This window comes from Panulirus ornatus, chromosome 72, assembly GCF_036320965.1.
Source record: "Panulirus ornatus isolate Po-2019 chromosome 72, ASM3632096v1, whole genome shotgun sequence".
NCBI lineage: Eukaryota > Metazoa > Arthropoda > Malacostraca > Decapoda > Palinuridae > Panulirus > Panulirus ornatus.
The window spans coordinates 6,259,268-6,276,392 of NC_092295.1; the positions used below are offsets into that span (position 1 = coordinate 6,259,268).

The 17,125-nt window shown below is 38.0% G+C and overlaps 1 protein-coding gene across 17 annotated transcripts in view; it reads right to left on the reverse strand.

The window, feature by feature from the left end:
- Window positions 1–1,022: 1,022 nt before the first annotated feature.
- The window catches only part of LOC139748110 (follistatin-related protein 5-like), a 467,164-nt gene continuing 451,061 nt past the window's right edge, over window positions 1,023–17,125 (reverse strand). For 13 of the 17 annotated variants that reach the window (XM_071660752.1, XM_071660756.1, XM_071660755.1 and 10 more), the window contains 12 exons: window positions 15,727–15,884; window positions 14,931–15,057; window positions 14,483–14,580; window positions 13,690–13,885; window positions 12,234–12,377; window positions 11,954–12,069; window positions 11,641–11,751; window positions 10,907–11,011; window positions 9,038–9,206; window positions 8,530–8,727; window positions 7,075–7,221; window positions 1,023–6,293 (listed from right to left, as the gene is read on the reverse strand). In XM_071660752.1, the coding sequence (XP_071516853.1) occupies window positions 6,064–6,293; window positions 7,075–7,221; window positions 8,530–8,727; window positions 9,038–9,206; window positions 10,907–11,011; window positions 11,641–11,751; window positions 11,954–12,069; window positions 12,234–12,377; window positions 13,690–13,885; window positions 14,483–14,580; window positions 14,931–15,057; window positions 15,727–15,884 (1,799 nt within the window). In that variant the 3' untranslated portion in view covers window positions 1,023–6,063. The remainder of the gene's footprint in view (window positions 6,294–7,074; window positions 7,222–8,529; window positions 8,728–9,037; window positions 9,207–10,906; window positions 11,012–11,640; window positions 11,752–11,953; window positions 12,070–12,233; window positions 12,378–13,689; window positions 13,886–14,482; window positions 14,581–14,930; window positions 15,058–15,726; window positions 15,885–17,125) is intronic. The other 4 variants (XM_071660768.1, XM_071660769.1, XM_071660765.1 and 1 more) reach the window with 1 other exon arrangement.

Sequence of the window (17,125 nt, forward strand, 5' to 3'; positions counted from 1 at the left end):
TGTTTTTCTGTCCTTCATTCAGTAAGGTATTCAGAATGAGTCTTGTTATTCAAGTCTCCCATTAAAAGATATCGTAAGTTTTCTCTATTCCCCTGTTCTATGATAGATAGCGTTAACACTTTCAGGTAGGGATTTTCCTGAAAAGTGGCTCGTTTTTAAACTTGGGGAGAAATTGATACCCAGTCAGTATCCGCTGATTCATACGATTCGGACTTTAGACTCAAAAGAAACTTGTTCCAAAGTCATGTTCAGATTATGTACCCCCGGGATAATAGATCAGGCTCCGTTCCTTATGAAATTTAATGAATTGTCTCGTAAAATCTTTTCTAAACGTTGCTTCACTATTAGATTAGGCACAGTCACTCTTATTTCACTCCTTTAGGTCGTGAGTTTGGGCAACTTTACTTATCTCGGTTGATTATATTCTTAAGTTTCCCACCCATTCTAAACTTTTACTTTTTATTTTGGGAAATATCATGTTCAGTCTGTCTATGAATCTTTACCATCGGGAAACTATCCCTTGTCAACCTACGCCCTGCACTCTGATGCAGTCCTTCGCCAGAACAAAATGGAAATTTTTTCCTTGACTTTATTGACTCCGTATGAGGTTTGTTCTCCCTTCAATAATCGCTAACGATCCACAAGGAATTACATGGCAGTAGATCATTTCCAACTGAAGGCTGGAAATGAAGAATTTGAAGAGGTTAATGGAGCACAATAGCAAGGGGTCCTTCGAGTGTTGCGACATTCCTGTGAAAGTAGTATATTCTAATAACTTCTATCTCTACAAAGATAGACTTCCACTTCTACAAAGATAGATAACCACCCAGATCACCTCTGGGGCTTTTCCTGTATCCCTGAGAGCAGCTGACACAATAAGGAATGTGCCCTCCTCTAGCAAAGGTTTTGTGATGAGAACTTGGTAAAAGATATAGAATTACTGAAGCAAACTTAAGTTTAAAGCTGCAAGAAAAATCTTAAAGGTCCATTTGGAAGTTACTTAGGAAAGTAAAACGATTAAATACTCCGTGTGTGTCTTATTAAAATCAGTTGTACATATCACAAAGTTAAATACATATTATGAATAGCGTACACACAGTTGTAAGAAATACAACGATATACACAAGCCCTGGGAGTACAAGCTGCATCAACCTAGGATAATGCCTTACATTCTCAGTCTTTAGTGCCAGGCCCACACGCCCGCCGTCTGACCCAGCAAGTGCACTCGCACTTGAGAGGCTGATTAAATCTCTCGTATAACCCTTCTGGTGCTCTTTTATTCGCCATACATCCTTCTACATATACGATGAAGTAGACTCTCTGCCCTTAACGACCTTTAGTTATGCATTACACCTCGCCTGTAGCTTGCACCAGCACTTCCATCTTATGAACTCATCCTTGATATATTGTTATACTGATACACACTCATGACACCGATATATCCACGCATGCAGTAGTGATTTACGTCCTCTTGTCTTGATCATTTTAATGGCCTACTCATCTGTACACTTACCGCGTCACACACACACTGCCTATCTACTCTCCCATACCAAGAGTCTCGCAATGTTTCATAGCACATAAAGTCCTCAGTTACAGCATATATCTTTTTCCGGAGCTATACATTCCTTCTTACTTTAGCCAAATATGAGTTTAACTAGCTACTCAGTCATTTCCATTCATCCACTTGCATGCAGTCACTCGATGACATGTAATACAAGGCATTTATTCCACATTATTCATGAGATACACCACTAGTACACCTGAATGTTGTGATTAGAATTAGATTTAAAACAAAACCGTGATGCTCAGAACTTCCCTGCTCACCTTTTCATTAAGAAAAGGCGAGAGCTCTCTGGGAGATGATTTCGTGACCTGTCACTCATGATCATGAAATAAATGAATATATATTTCTTAGAAACAATGGAAACGGGTAATGGGGGACGAAGGATTTTACCCTAAATTCCAAGGGAGGGGTATCATGAGGCGGGACAGTAGATGGAATGATTGGATTGGGTAGGGTGGGCAATGTGGGCAAGTCTTGTAAGGAAAGTAACAAAGTGGCTAGTGTTCAAGACCTTGATAACTTCTCTTAATGTAACATTAATCTTTCCTGTGTGAGACACGTGAGCATATGCTTGAAAAACGAAGACCACATTACAGCTACTTAGCCTACAAACTTACATACGATTTATCTCGTGTGAAATTCTCCATGTTAGTGTATTATAAGACAATGTCAGGAAACAGCATATCCGTTTTCAGCAGTTATTTGTGTTGTAACTTCGAATCTGTGAATGTTTCTAGTGATCTATGAGCAAGATCTGGGTACTGATTATACCGAGGAAAGGGAATTAAGAACGTTGATCTTGAGTAATGAGGTAATTATGCATGGCTGGTCACTTCCCTGCGATAGTGTATAAACACCATTTTAAAGAATTTCATAAAGTTGATTAAATCGAGCCAATTCCCAAAATCTGTAATATACTGTGCTTTGCACTTCATCAAACTAATTAGCATTAGAAGGTTATACAAGTCATTATTCGTAACCAAAGCACACACACTGTTTTGATGAATGATTCATTAGGAAGTACCAAATATTTGTAGCAACTGTGATCAGGCATCACTTGTTTGCATCTCTCATTCGTTAACGTAATTAACTAGTCATCTAGAGTCAAAAAGGTATTCACCTTTTCTAGCTGGTGTTTACAAATTGAATGACTCTTTCCGACTGCATAAGTAAATGGTAAGGTTTGTTGTGATCAAGACTTCCTCCTACTACTTATTTAGAATACCATATGTGGTAAAATCATGCCATTAAGCAACAACCTACTTTAAGGAGTGATAACTCGTACTCGTCCAGATTTTACTTTCCTTGGTAAGCAATAAGTCATCAATATCAAAACAGTGGTCAGAACTGAATCAACGTGTTTAGTGTGAAACAGACCGGTTAAAACTGTTGCATCTACTCTCTGGAAACAGAAAATGAGGAAACAGTGACTGCTGCTCGGTCTTCAGCAGGGCTAAAAATCCACGCGAACTGCTTATCGAAGTTGTCAAGATGTAATATGTTACATTTCTCAGTTATGTTACCCAGAATCTTTAACGAACCATATGTATCTAATCTTGTAACTTCAGTAAAAGAAAATGATCGAGATTTATTCATAATTTTGAGATGCGTTACTCTAACTGGTAAACCATATATCTAATTACAAAAGTTTTATCTTTTTTTTTAAGTGGAGAGGGTGGGGAGGAAAGGGAGTTTTCAACAGTGGTATTCCTGCGGATTAACTTGCTGGGAGTGTCAAGGGTGAATCAGGATGCTGAGATACTTATTCTAGAGTCTATCAACAATGAAAGGGATAATGCTTGGGACTGATCAATTTGCAATTGAATCATTTGCATGCTATCTACATTGCAAAGTGAGAATGGGCATTCTCGTATTCATTCAAAATGAGCAAATTTCTCATGAAAAAAAGCTCATCATTCATTACCCTGGGAATAGGTGGAATTTTCAAGATGAATACGAGAGGAACCATTCATATGGATTATCCCTGTAAAGATGTAATAAATAACTGATATGTGGAACAGTGCCAGAAGTGTCTTATGATATTTGAGATAGTGTAGACGTCGTTTACTGCACATATAAAAAGTTGCACCCAGATCCACTCAAAATCTGACAATTCATGCTTACAGCCTCCAGTCTTCCAATACTTTGGCTAGATACTATGACAAAAAATGAGTCAACAAAAATTTTTAGTTTCTACATTCTACTTTGGAAATTTTGGAAGGCGAAAGCTACATTTAGAAACAGGATGTTTGTATTTACATTTACTGTTAATGCATTATCCTAATCTAGTCTGTGACAGCAACTGAGTACACATACATATTAGATCTTTTTGTCAGCAGATGAGAGTATGCTGCAACATTTTGACATACTAGACTTATCCTAATGTTTCTTATAGTACTGAAGCTACTCCACAGTAATCAGCAAAGTAGTGTTCTTTGATACAGACATCAATATACAAGATGTAGTCACATACAAACACAAGCCTGTACTTGTAAGGCAATAAACAGGTTTTTGTTCTATGATGAATAAAGTCAGGAAGCCAGCCTTTGCTTTGCTGTGAGGGTAAGATCACTGTAGTTTTCATATATGCAACTTGGTGGTGGTGAAGGTTCATCCTTGAAATATCCTAATGCTCAAAATTGCTGGACTATCTTTTTTTACTACATACCAGAATACACCAAATCACGAGGTGGACTGTTGCTGAAGAAAGAAACTCCCATTGTAATGCCTATACATAAATTTTAGAACTAATGGCAGCTACATGTAGGATATGGTCATCAGTGACAGTAATATCAAGCATTACAGAAATAGCAAACGTAAATAAGGTCTAGGCATAAAGCTTATCTCTGAGGTTTGTCTAATGCAAATCTGTTCTAAGACTATTTGAGACACATTTGTGATTCTCCAAACAGCATTGAGTGCCTCATCCAACATATATATTTTCATGGTTCTTCTCTAATAAAGTAGCTCCATGTTGATCAGAGCATGGAGGGAATCTCACGGCAGCTTCTACAACATTCTTCTGGATATAAAATAACTAGACTATTTTGCAATACAATGAATAAGTCAAATCAATTGTCTTTTGTGCAAGGAGTACAATCTATGTTAATAGTGGCACTTATCTTTCATATACAAAACATTACAGAACTGAAAGAGAAGGGATGCCATTTGATCTGAATTCGCTTTCAGAATGAAATGCAGATGGAATTCGAGGAGTTTAAAACTGATAGCATTCGAAGAGTATGGTTGACTTGTTATAGCCTCTAACATCCTCAGAGGATCAATATTTGCTTACTGTATCCCCTTATGAATTGTTACATTGTTAGTGGAACTATCGAGCCCAAGCTAAAGATTTAGTGATATGACCAGAAATATCTAAATATTCATAATATGTCCGGAAAGATACAACTTGGTAACAAATATACTCTCTATACTATGACATATAGATAAAGCATTGAATAATCAAATGTCTCTTGTTTGTTATATGGATAGCTTAGCTTGATGCTCTTAGACCAGCTTTTGTCATCCCTGTACTTTCAGTTGTGTGTGATCAGCTCAGCAATTTTGAGTCTGCATTATAGAAAGCCCCAGAGATCTTGTATGATACTAGGATACTCATTTCTTTATAAGAAATCAATCGCGTTCATGAAAACTATATTTCATAATTCTTGGATGTACATTTGAGTGTTATTCTCATAATCATATCAAATCACATGAGTATCAGTATAACAAAAGACTTTAAGGCAAAATTGAATAAAATTTCTTAGACATTGTAAAATCAAACAAGAATATGAATCTTGTGTATGTGTTGCTGCTGTTGATATACATGGGGAGTACTCCTGAAGCATGTGATACAGCAATACACGTTTATAAACTTTTCGAAATAAAAAGAATATGTAGAAAATAGTCATACCGAGATCATGATGCAAACTAGATATAACGAGGGTATTCTCCATCAATATCTACACACTTCAGTATCTAAACTGTAATACCCGTTGTGAATTTGACAGGTAAACTAAATGGTTCTCAGAAACCAGAAACAAGATCCGATATGTTGAGGCGACCTCTCCTCCTCTGAGGTTGATATTCAACCTTAAACATTTTATGGATAAAAAAATAGTCACTGATGGTTGGCAAAAGCTACTAATTACAGTACCATGAGTGCTTTTATAAGGCTGCTTTGCTCTTTATTCTTTCTTTCCCTTAATTCTTGTGATGAATTTGTCATTATATATATCTACCATTTCTTTTCTTACCCATCTTAAAAAAAACTATCAGTGATGTATATGCTTTTCTTATTCTAGAAGCATTTGTTTACTTAATTGTACGTCCTTTTTTTTTTACCAGAATTCATCGACTTTTCTTAAAGACCCCAAAGGAACAAATGGAATCTTATTTACAAACTTTTCTTATGATATTTTTAGATTATTGGTACTTTTCTTTAGTCTTTTTTTAATGGACTGATTTGTTTTAATACTACCTATGAGCCCTCTCATTTTTTAAATGTATTTCCTAGTAACCCACACTGCCAGACGGGGATGAACGAGTGAGCCAATCTCGCAGTTGACTGTGCGAGTTTCTCCATTGATGACGAAGATGGCAGCTTCGGCGGGCGAGACCATGTAGTGGCCGAAGACCCCAGAAGACACGATGGCACGGTTTGTATTGCTCCATTCAGCTAGCGCTGGAGGCATAGCCTTCCCGACGCCTGTGATCATCTCTACCTTACCTGGTAACAAGAAATTATACGAAGGCATAATCAAACAATTACATCTATACAAGATTGGTAAGTGAAACATTTGAGGATTGATACGTATATTGAAACTGTGATCTTTTCGTTATTTCTCCTATATCATTTAGCAAACATAGCTGACAACATTTTGGCTTAATTAAACTTCTATATTTATTTCCTGTATTTCTAAGAAATCCTTCATCTTACCTTGAAGGCAATCTAATCAGGTCATTTCAATTATATTTTAACAATCTGTGTATAGTTACGAGTGATAGAAACAATTATTTCTAGATGATTGTGTAAATGTGTCGTTTGAATACAGATGGAAACTAGTTAAGGATGTAATACTGTCATAGTTGCTCACTACTTCATAAAGAAGGGGTTTAGTGCAAGAGGTGGTGGGTTATCTATGGTGTGTTGCTGAAATATGGTTGAAGAGAAACCTAAATTAGTTAGTATGATACTGAATCAGATGAATTGTCTGAAAGATGTTTGTTTTGATAATGCCATGAGAAAATCTAAGGATAAGTGCAACTCTCCTTAGTATTTCAATAATGAAATCTGATCGACAAATACCTGCATGATTCTAATAGTCTGAACTTGTAATCTTGTGTGTTCATGTGATTCTTTTGCTAATGACTAAACCATTTGAAAATTAACCATCATAGTCACAGGCAAGTTAGACTTGCTAATGCATACTATTGGAGTCTAGGCTTACTTCTCTTGATCAGAGAGTTACAGGTTATAAATTTCCTGTCACCATTAACAGATTTCTTACCTGTATGAAGGTCAAGGAAGAAGATGTCATCTTTGTCAGTCGAGGCAGCGTAGAGGTCATAGCTGTGAGTGAGTCGTGAAGGAAAGAAAGTGACATCACTTACATTCAGCGTTGTGATGACATCAAACTCGTAGTCCAGTCCATGATCTGTGGATGGAAGACTGTTAGATTTACAGTAATGAGATACATCAAGTAACTATGGCACATTCATGGGTCCAGAAAAGAAGAGGTGACAGTGTGTTTCCTCAGGGAAGGTATTTTGTACGATGGTCAGTATCATCCAGAACGCTACAGTTTTCTGATATTAAAAGATTATAATTCTTCTGACAGAAAAATATCTTCTCTGTTGTGGTATGCATTTTTCAGTAAGTTTAGATCATACTTTGATTTAGCACGTTTACTTAAACTTCTCCGAATTCATTGCAGTCTTAGAAGATTTCTAATTTCCAATTCTCTTATTCTCCTTATTCATACGTTCTTCGACTAATCTTCCCTTCTGAGATTCTGACTACCTTATCTTCTCTTTGCAAGTAATTTGCAGTTAGGGTCTTTTTAATCATGTAACTTTTTCTAATGAAAGAAAGCAGCAGGCATGTTTAAACAGTAGCTCAACCTTCTTGATAGAAATGCACCTCTACCGGTAGGTGTTTTAAAACAAACGATTATGAATCTTATAAATGGATATAAATCAACAAGTTAATGCTGTACTGAGAAGTTAAGTGCTCATTATCTGACAACTTTCCTCTTCAAAACACGGGAGGGATACAACCACATTTTTCCACGCTTCCATCCATTTTATGGAAGTACCTCTTCATTGATAACAAAATCAGGGCAGCATTTGAAGGGTATGTGTTCTGTACCTTTAAGGTAGTAGCTATATCGTGGGCATGAGAAGTCTCGTGGTATACTGAACTGGGGTTCATAATGTTAGAGATGGATGGTATCCAAAGCACAGACAAGTTAGCGTAACTCGCGCATGTGTGGGAGGTGTCGTTTTCGTTGGGTGTATATCTAGTGAAGTGGAGTTTATGATTGAGTTGGGGTGAGGGCGGTCAGGTCAATATAGCACGAATATTTTTTGTCAGTGTCGTGTTTGCAAGGTGGGAGTAGATTTGTGAATATAGGCTGTGAACTGAGGCTGGGGGTGAATTTTCTATATCTTTTTGGTTCATTTATTGGTTATGTTTTGGTCTGAGCTAGAGAGAGAGAATACATTAAGAGAACTAGGTACCAATTATGTTCAGGTGAGAGCATAAAGAAAAAAAGAACATGCAGTGCAGGTGTTGGGTGTTACTCTGTATGTAAAGTTAGAGGTACTCGTGTTCTCTACCATTCGTTGTACAGACGAATACAAAAGTACAAAGGAATTCAAACAGCAACAGAGCACTGGGTCCGTTCGAGGACATAAAACACACATCTGACAATGAATGTTCTGATTATGCAAAACTATCTCACCTGTGACTTTTTGTACTACAATCTTCACATGGTTCTCTGTGTCCACTGTGACAACGAGGGAGGAGTCTGGTGCAACATGAGGCTGTCCCATTAGTGTTGCCTTGTGGCTCAAGACAGCATCAGTCAGGTAATCCAGCACCAGTTGGCCTGTCCGTCGTCCAGTCACTGGCTCATGGCAGTCCATCACTACCAGACCATCTGTTGAGGTAAGACGAAAGTGAGTCTTATTGATTTGATCATACTACGGCATCGCCTTGATTGAGGAAGTCCTGAAACTATTCTCGTCAGGAGTGAATTTGTAAACCACTTGCATGACTAGTATCTGCAAAAAAATTGCAAAATAGAGCGATTTCTTGTTATTCATGATTCTCATTCATTTACTAAAGGGAAGATATTCTTAAAAAACACACAAAGCTGTATGGAGGTATCTATGAGGGATTTATAAACAATTCTCGATTCTATTAAGGTCACGAAAGTTAGGACACATGAGGAAATCTTTGAATCTTACGTAGTGATGAGAAGACGAGATGTTGAGGCACACAGTTGTATGGGGTGAGGTCAACCGTCTTGACATACTTCATGTTGGCGAGGTCAAGTTTGTACAGACCTCGCTGGTTGGTGTGAGTTACATAAGCATATCGGAAGTCATGGCCTAAATCCTGTTGAGGATGATCATCCTGGGTTTATTAGTTAATTCTGAGATGGTTGCTCTGATATCCATGTCAAAATCTTAAGATAATTTGTTGCAATTATATATATATATATATATATATATATATATATATATATATATATATATATATATATATATATATATATATATATAATGTAATCTTAAAAGTTACTTTACACATCTTTTGCATGTCTCTATTCTAACTTCATCTGGTTTCCTAATTCTAGCTATGTTACCAGTCCATCTTCGTTTCTCATGTTTATCATCCAGCTGAACCAAGTGGAACCTTTTACATTATACACTGGAGTTAGAACAAAATCTCTGTAATGAAATATTTACATGCTCCTCGTTTAAATCTCGTTTGCCAAACCTCATAGAAGACTTCCAACTCTCTTCTCTTTCATGATCTACTTACATTCAGCTTTCTCACAACCATTACTCATTGCCCACACTAATCAACAAATGGATTCCCTTTCAGTCCATACTTGTATTACACTGCTACTGCAAATTTCTTTTAATGAGCCACGAATCCTGTTCCCACCAGCATTCGTTGTCAATACTTTCCCACCGAGAAAAATCGATAAAAGATTCTATCATTTGCTCTATCTTTTCCCTTGATTCAACTTCCAGATAACTGTAGACGATATCTGGTGTAGCTTTCATTTTGTTTTCATACTGTTTAGCTGACTGCATACTTCACTAATTGCTCACAATCTCACGTTGTCTCGCTCTTAAGATTGTTTGATTGCCACTGGGGACATGCACAGCTTTGCTGTGCCTCCACATTTCTTCTCTTCCACACATTCATACAATTAACTTCCGTCACACTAGAACAATTTCCAATTTAAGAGTTCCTAAAAACAATCAAGTTTTTCATGCTCACTATAAAGAATCACACTTTCCGAAAGTCTTTAGTACCTTAATATTTCTCATATGTCTTTCCAAAGGGATGCATATACTTTCATATTTTTGCACGCACCTTTTGCTATCTTAAAATTCAGCTTGCTGTAAGAGTGTTTCATTAATCCTTACAATATGATCAATCACAAGCATATACCTTGCCAAGTATAATGACTCTCTTTGCATGTGATTTTTGCAGTCTCCTTCACTCCCATTACCTTTATACATCAAAACAGTCATCTTCATTTAATCATGAGCTGTACGACCAAATCCATTTACGTTTCACTCTAGCCTTAACTCTATACCATCTCGCTGCCCACTGTCAGTATTTTCAAATCTAAGATAGCTGTATGAATGCTCTTGTCTCGTCCTTGGAAAGATGGAAAAAATTATTCTAAAAGGAGATTTTTTGCATGTTTTCAGGAAGTTTCCCTTCCCTTCCAAGTTGTCAAAGGGAAATCAGAAGAAAGGCCAAAGAGGATTTTTTTCCTCAAAGGCTCAATCTGATGTTTTTGACTCTAACTAGTTGAGTCGAGGAGAAACAAACAGGAGTTGAAAAAAAAGAATGAAAATTGTCATTTGTACCTTTGAATTGCCCTCATCTTTATTACAGAATGAAACTTCAAGCTTTCGGTGTGTCTAGACTCAAGCACTGTTAGTTTGCCATGGATTGCATGTGGTAGTTTTTTCTGCATTTGATCTACTTTGTGTAGAATAGGGAAATTGACTGACGTTTTTAAACTGCTAAATAGAGCTTAAGCTGCAAAGCTGCTGCCATTGCTATACCAATGATGTAACACTTACCTGTGTGGCAGGAACAAACAGATTCTTCACGAGGTCGAAGTGACCATCAATGGGTTCAGGGTGAACTGTGTGATGCTTCTTCTTTTGTGAGGCATCCCGAATCACCTGGAATAGATTCAAATATCAAACTACTTTCAAATGATTCATAATCTATTCGAGGTGACCTAAGTTAAGAATAAGCATGCAGGAACTACGTAAAATGATTCCAAAGCACTGGTCTCTTCCGTCCATACACTTTGCGTTTTAAAGGACTTCCACCCTGAAGAATAAATGAGAACGATGAATGACAAATGCGTTTTTCGTGATAGAGGCTACCCACCATAGTCAATGTCCCCAGCAGGCAAAAAGAGAGAGAGAGTAACTCGGGAACTGGATAGATGGGTAATTTTTTAATCTAAAGTGCTTGAAATATTCATCGTAACATTAAGCAATGCCAACAAGTACAGCATTATAGACAACATGGATTCGCCCTTCACGTATAGTGACATGAAATGGCCCGTTACAAATATCTAGGGCTATTCTAGTGCAGTGAAGGCCAATGAATTTCAGGCTTTCATAGTTTATGAACTGGTGGTTATTACTGAAGAAGTAAATACTTCGAGAAGATTAATATAATCGGCTCATATTAGAGTTCTTTTCTGTTTAGGGAACGCTTGAAAACCTTATCGCATCATTAGACTGAATTTATCAAACATAAGAGTAACTCTGTTGAATTAATTCATTTTATATTATACCTGTATAGTTTTGACTCCTTCATCTTTGGTCGAACGCCAGTTGAGGACCCACACCTGGTCAAGGTTAGGTACGTAAGCCAAGTCCACCGGATACTGATCAGTCACAATGACCTGCAGACAAAAAAAAACTGCTACACCTCAAGATTACGGTAGATGTTTCACCTACAAAAACAAACTGCATTACGCACCGATTCTTGTACTGCTCAGAACAGTACAATTTCATAAGATAAGATTGATGATTACACTATACTTTTAATGTCATAAATTACATAGTCAATGTTTATAATCAAAAACGTTCTCTAAAGTGACGTACGTCAACGACCACCATCTGTGGGACAGATACGACAAGGACTCTGTCCCTCCTGGGCTGGGTGACGTAGATATACCTCTCAGCAACGTTGATAGCTCTTCCCCAGGAACAGTTGGTGCCTGATCATATGTAAGAGATACAGTACTTTATATATATATATATATATATATATATATATATATATATATATATATATATATATATATATGATATGAGTAATCATATTTGAGAACAGGGAAAAATTTTGGTTAGACTTGATAGTCCTTTCCTTGTCATAATGTACCTTTGTCGCCGCAGACGTATTCCTGAGTCCCTGGGATGACGTCAGTGCCTTGGATGACGTGGAAGAGACGACACTCGTCCGGTTCGTAAACTGCCACACCCCAGTCGTGGAATACAAACACTCTGCTCTCCTGCTGCTCCCCCGCTGCACACGGATAGAAAAGATTCAGAATATTCTGAGAGGACTGTGTTATGCTATCCTCGGTAAACATAAAGAGCTTGTGGTAAGTGTGTCAATTTCCTCCAACTATATAACCAGTGAATATTCAATTTTAGATATATTTGACGGTGACTGATGATTTTCATAATTATCTAATTACTTAAGACCCTTGTTGAGGCATAAGAGAACGGCTAGTACAGATATGATTCGGAACAAGGATATATCCGCCTTAAGTCATCTATCACCAGGTATGTATATGACGCCTAAATATTGAACATCTTGAATCCAGACTTTTTTCTCTCAAACGCAATCCATATCGAAGGCCAGACACAATCACCTATTTTCTACCCTCTTTGGAAATTCTCCATCTAGTCCTAAAGATCGTCTTTGTTCCCTTTTTCATTCCCGTCTTATCTACGAACAACATTGGTCACACATATCACTCCATTGCATTTCAACCTTGACCTGATCTGCATTCTACATATCTGGCCTTAATCTTCCTCATTACTTGATCTTTAAAACACGATACAGAGATGTACATCTTCGTCTCACACATGGATAGACTTTATACAGACACTCAGTCCTCAAACATACGTGCACGTAACACTCATCCTAAAACCACCACAAAAAAAATGTTAAGTCCTTTTTCACACAGTCCACCGTATGGAAAAGATTTTTTTCACACAACCACGTTGCTTCCAAAATCCTCGAAGTTTATCTCTCACTTTACAAACTGTAATCTTCTTAACAATATCGGCTCCCACACCGTTGGATGCTTTATACCTTGCATTTGAAATATTAATACCTCTTTTTAATCAGTCTATACCATCACCGCCCAGCCGTAATATATCACAGTCATTCATTCTTTTTTCTGGGACTATAATCTCGGGTTCTCGCTCATGATTCGTGAAAGTAATAAATAGAACTGATTTACGAGGACACTTACCATCTTCCTCAAACATTTAGCTACCCTAAGTGAATGTCTATACTTGTACATATCGGAGACTAGGAAGACTTCTGAATCGGGTGATAATTTGACCTTTTTTTTCATAATATTCTCCTTAACTTTGTTAAACTTTCTCAGGTATTCAGTTGTACATCCAAGTCATATTTAATTTTCGTGTGTCTCCTTGGCTCTTATAAAATTCTCATTCCCTTTTCTCAAAACTTCGTGTAATTATCCTTGCATTCAAGTCTAGTGTTAACCGAGAACCGTCAAGATATATGTCTACAATATGAAGACTAATAGCAATCAGTTTTGAGAATATCTAAGATAGACAAATAGTGAAGAACTTACTTGGCGCTGGGTTTTCCTGGACTATGAGTGAGCTGATATCTCGAGCCATACCCCCAACACTTGTGGCCTGACACATATACGCTCCAGTGTCCGCATATCCAATGTTTCGAACACGTAGCTGGGTACCGTTGCCCACCACCTCGTACTTGTGAGGAATGTCAACTCGTAAAGGTTCATCATTCTTAAGCCATTCGACCTGAAAACACGGCAGGAAGGTTATTTCAGCGATCTTTTAAGACACCTGAGTAATGAGTTATTAATGCATACCTTAGCAAATTTAGGTTTAGCAGTGATTAGGCCACATTGCTACCCATATCACTGCCCAGAAAAAGTGACTTTACACTGCAAAATTGATAAAGCATCTGCTCCATATCTAACATTTTAGTACGCCAGACGGACTAAGAGAAAGTATGAAATGAAATATTTCATAAGTAATTACTTCTGAATATGTTTTGCTTGTTTCAGTCCTATAACATTGCTTCCATACAATGTCAAATACGTTTTGGCATCTGACTCTTGGATGGCTATATTGACAATTAGAGATATAGATCGACAAATAGATAATGACATTGATAGATACAATATTCATAGGTATATAAATAGATATGAATACAAATATACAGATACATAGATGGATGGAAGGATAGATAGATATCCATTATTCAGCTGCACATCTGTTCATCCATTTATCTACTCATAGATGAAGCTAGGCATATATCTATCAACAATATCTGCGACACTTCAACGAGGTGACCATAGGAACTAAGTCTGGCACTGTGTGTGTGTTAGTCACCTTTGGGAAGGGCTCGCCTGTCGCTCTGCAGCTCATGATAGCTTCCTCGCCTGGACGGAGACTCTGGATATGCGGAGTGACCTGGACAGTGGGTACGGCTGCGGAATAACATTAACAGTTAGCATGATCAGGTCTGGGACATTACCCTGTGGTACATATTATTAATGTTATGGAACTGTCCCTCTACAGATGATAATGTTAATTGTGTACTAGAAAGTGTGCATTGTTTTCTTTCTCATATGAATACACTAACTCAGAATATACTGTAGGAGTATACAGGAGACTGAGAAGCGCAGGTTTGACATCATCTAAGAGTTTTGTTCCTAAGACTTATGAATAAAGATCGACTGGATATTCAGAAGTGAATGTTAGCAGTATTCATTGCATTTTCTTTACATTCACACCTACCCTTTGAGTGCGCGGTAATGACGTAGTAAATGAGACTCACTGTGGACTGTGAGGATGTGTGTCTGGACCACATCTTTGTTGCGATCTGCATGACACGTGTAGTTGCCTGCGTGAACCAGCTGTAGACGGGTGAGGTACAGTGACCCATCCATGAACACACGTATATCCTGCGAAAAAGTGGGAAAAATATTACTTGAGCATGATGGAAGTGGGACCCTTGAATATCATGGTGCAACCCTTGGTTATGATGGTACAGCCCTTAGGTATGATGGCACAACACTTGATTATGATGGTGCAACCCTTAGTTGTGATAGTACAACCCTTGGTTATGATGGGTTGGCCATTGTTTAGGTCTCTGGTAACGCTAATCGTACTTAAGAATCGTTTCGGTTTACTCGAGGGACGTACTGTCGTGGTCAAGGGTCATACCATCGTGCACAAGGTTTCTATTGAAAATTTATTTATGACAGATATGACTGGTGTGAAGCATCTATTTTCCATCAATGATTTTTCTAAACTAATATTTAAGCTTTCGTACGAGCAATCATTTTAATAAAATTCATATCAGGTGATTGGACATTTAATTATTCAATTATTTCTAGTGTTCATACATTAGAGTCCCTTCTATAGTCATTAAACATCTCTCCCTATCTGTAATTAATCTTTCTCCCTTCTTCTGCTGGTCCTTACTTCTCATTAACATTTCACCGTGTCTTAAAGTGCTCTAGCCTCTCCTACTTAAGTAAGGTCATAACCTTCCCTCAAGTCATTAACATTTCAGTGTCTTCCAGTACCCTAACTTCCGATATTTAGGTAAGGTCATAACTTTCCCCCACCTCTGAATTAAGAGCAGCCAGGTCCAGCCCATTTCTTCGCCAGACAATGGGCGGGGTTGGTGTTCCAGTGACGTCGCATTTTATCTCCAGGTTGTCACCCACCCGTGCTGAGACGTGGTTCACCTCCAGGGCCTTGTCCAGGGACACGACCGACACGCCTGTCCAGGGGGAAGCAGGTGAGAGGCTATGTTGCCACAGGTGTTCCGTGGCTCGGGAGGAAGAGGATGTGTGTGTGCGTGTGGCGGGACAAGAAACATGTGGCAACTCTAGTCAAGAGAGATATGTTAGAATTGTTATAGAAATAGAGGGGTTAGAGACAGATACAGAGATTAGTAAGGTGTGTGTGTGTGTGTGTGTGTGTAATATATATATACTGTGATAGAATAAATATTGAATAAAGTGCAGAGTATCAAAGATCAATATAAAGTTGGGAGCTTTGCTGGATACAGAGACACTCAAGGCCATATACAGTGATAAAAAAGTAAAGTCCACTTGACGTTGTATAACAGTAAAGATTTATCTCCGGTAATGACAAGGTTACAGATCGTTACGGATGGAGTGTAAACAGTATGTTAACCCCATGTCAGGTAGCGGAGCATATCAGAGGTACTCGCAGCCATCTTATCCTCATCTGAATAGAAAGAGTTAATATTTCAACAGATTCATGGGTGTCTGTAGAACAGCATGGCATTTATATATATATATATATATATATATATATATATATATATATATATATATATATATATATATATATATATATATTCTTCTTTTCTTTCGAGCCATTCGCTATTTCCCGCGTTAGCGAGGTAGCGCCAAGAACAGAGGACTGGGCCTTTTTTGGAATATCCTCACCTGGCCCCCTCTGTTCCTTCCCTTGGAAAATTAAAAAAAAAAACGAGAGGGGAGGATTTCCAGCCCCCCGCTCCCTTCCCTTTTAGTCGCCTTCTACGACACGCAGGGAATACGTGGGAAGTATTCTTAATCCCCTATCCCCAGGGATAATATATATATATATATATATATATATATATATACACTTTGTCGATGTTTTCCGCGTTAACGGGATAGCGCAAGGAAACGACAAAAGAATGGTCTAACCCACCCACACACACAGGTACATACATGAACGCCCACACAAGCACGTATACAGTCTTGTGTATTTCAACGTATGCATACATATACACACGTGTACATATTCATACTTGCTGCTTTCATCCATTTCCATCGCCACCCCGCCACACATAAAATGGTAACCCCCTTCCCGTGCGCGAGGTAGCGCTAGGAAAAGACATGTGTAATGCACCAAAACCACAGCTCCCTTTCCACTTCCAGGCCCCACAAAACTTTCCATGGTTTACCCCAGACGCTTATGCCCTGGTTCAATCCATTGACAGCA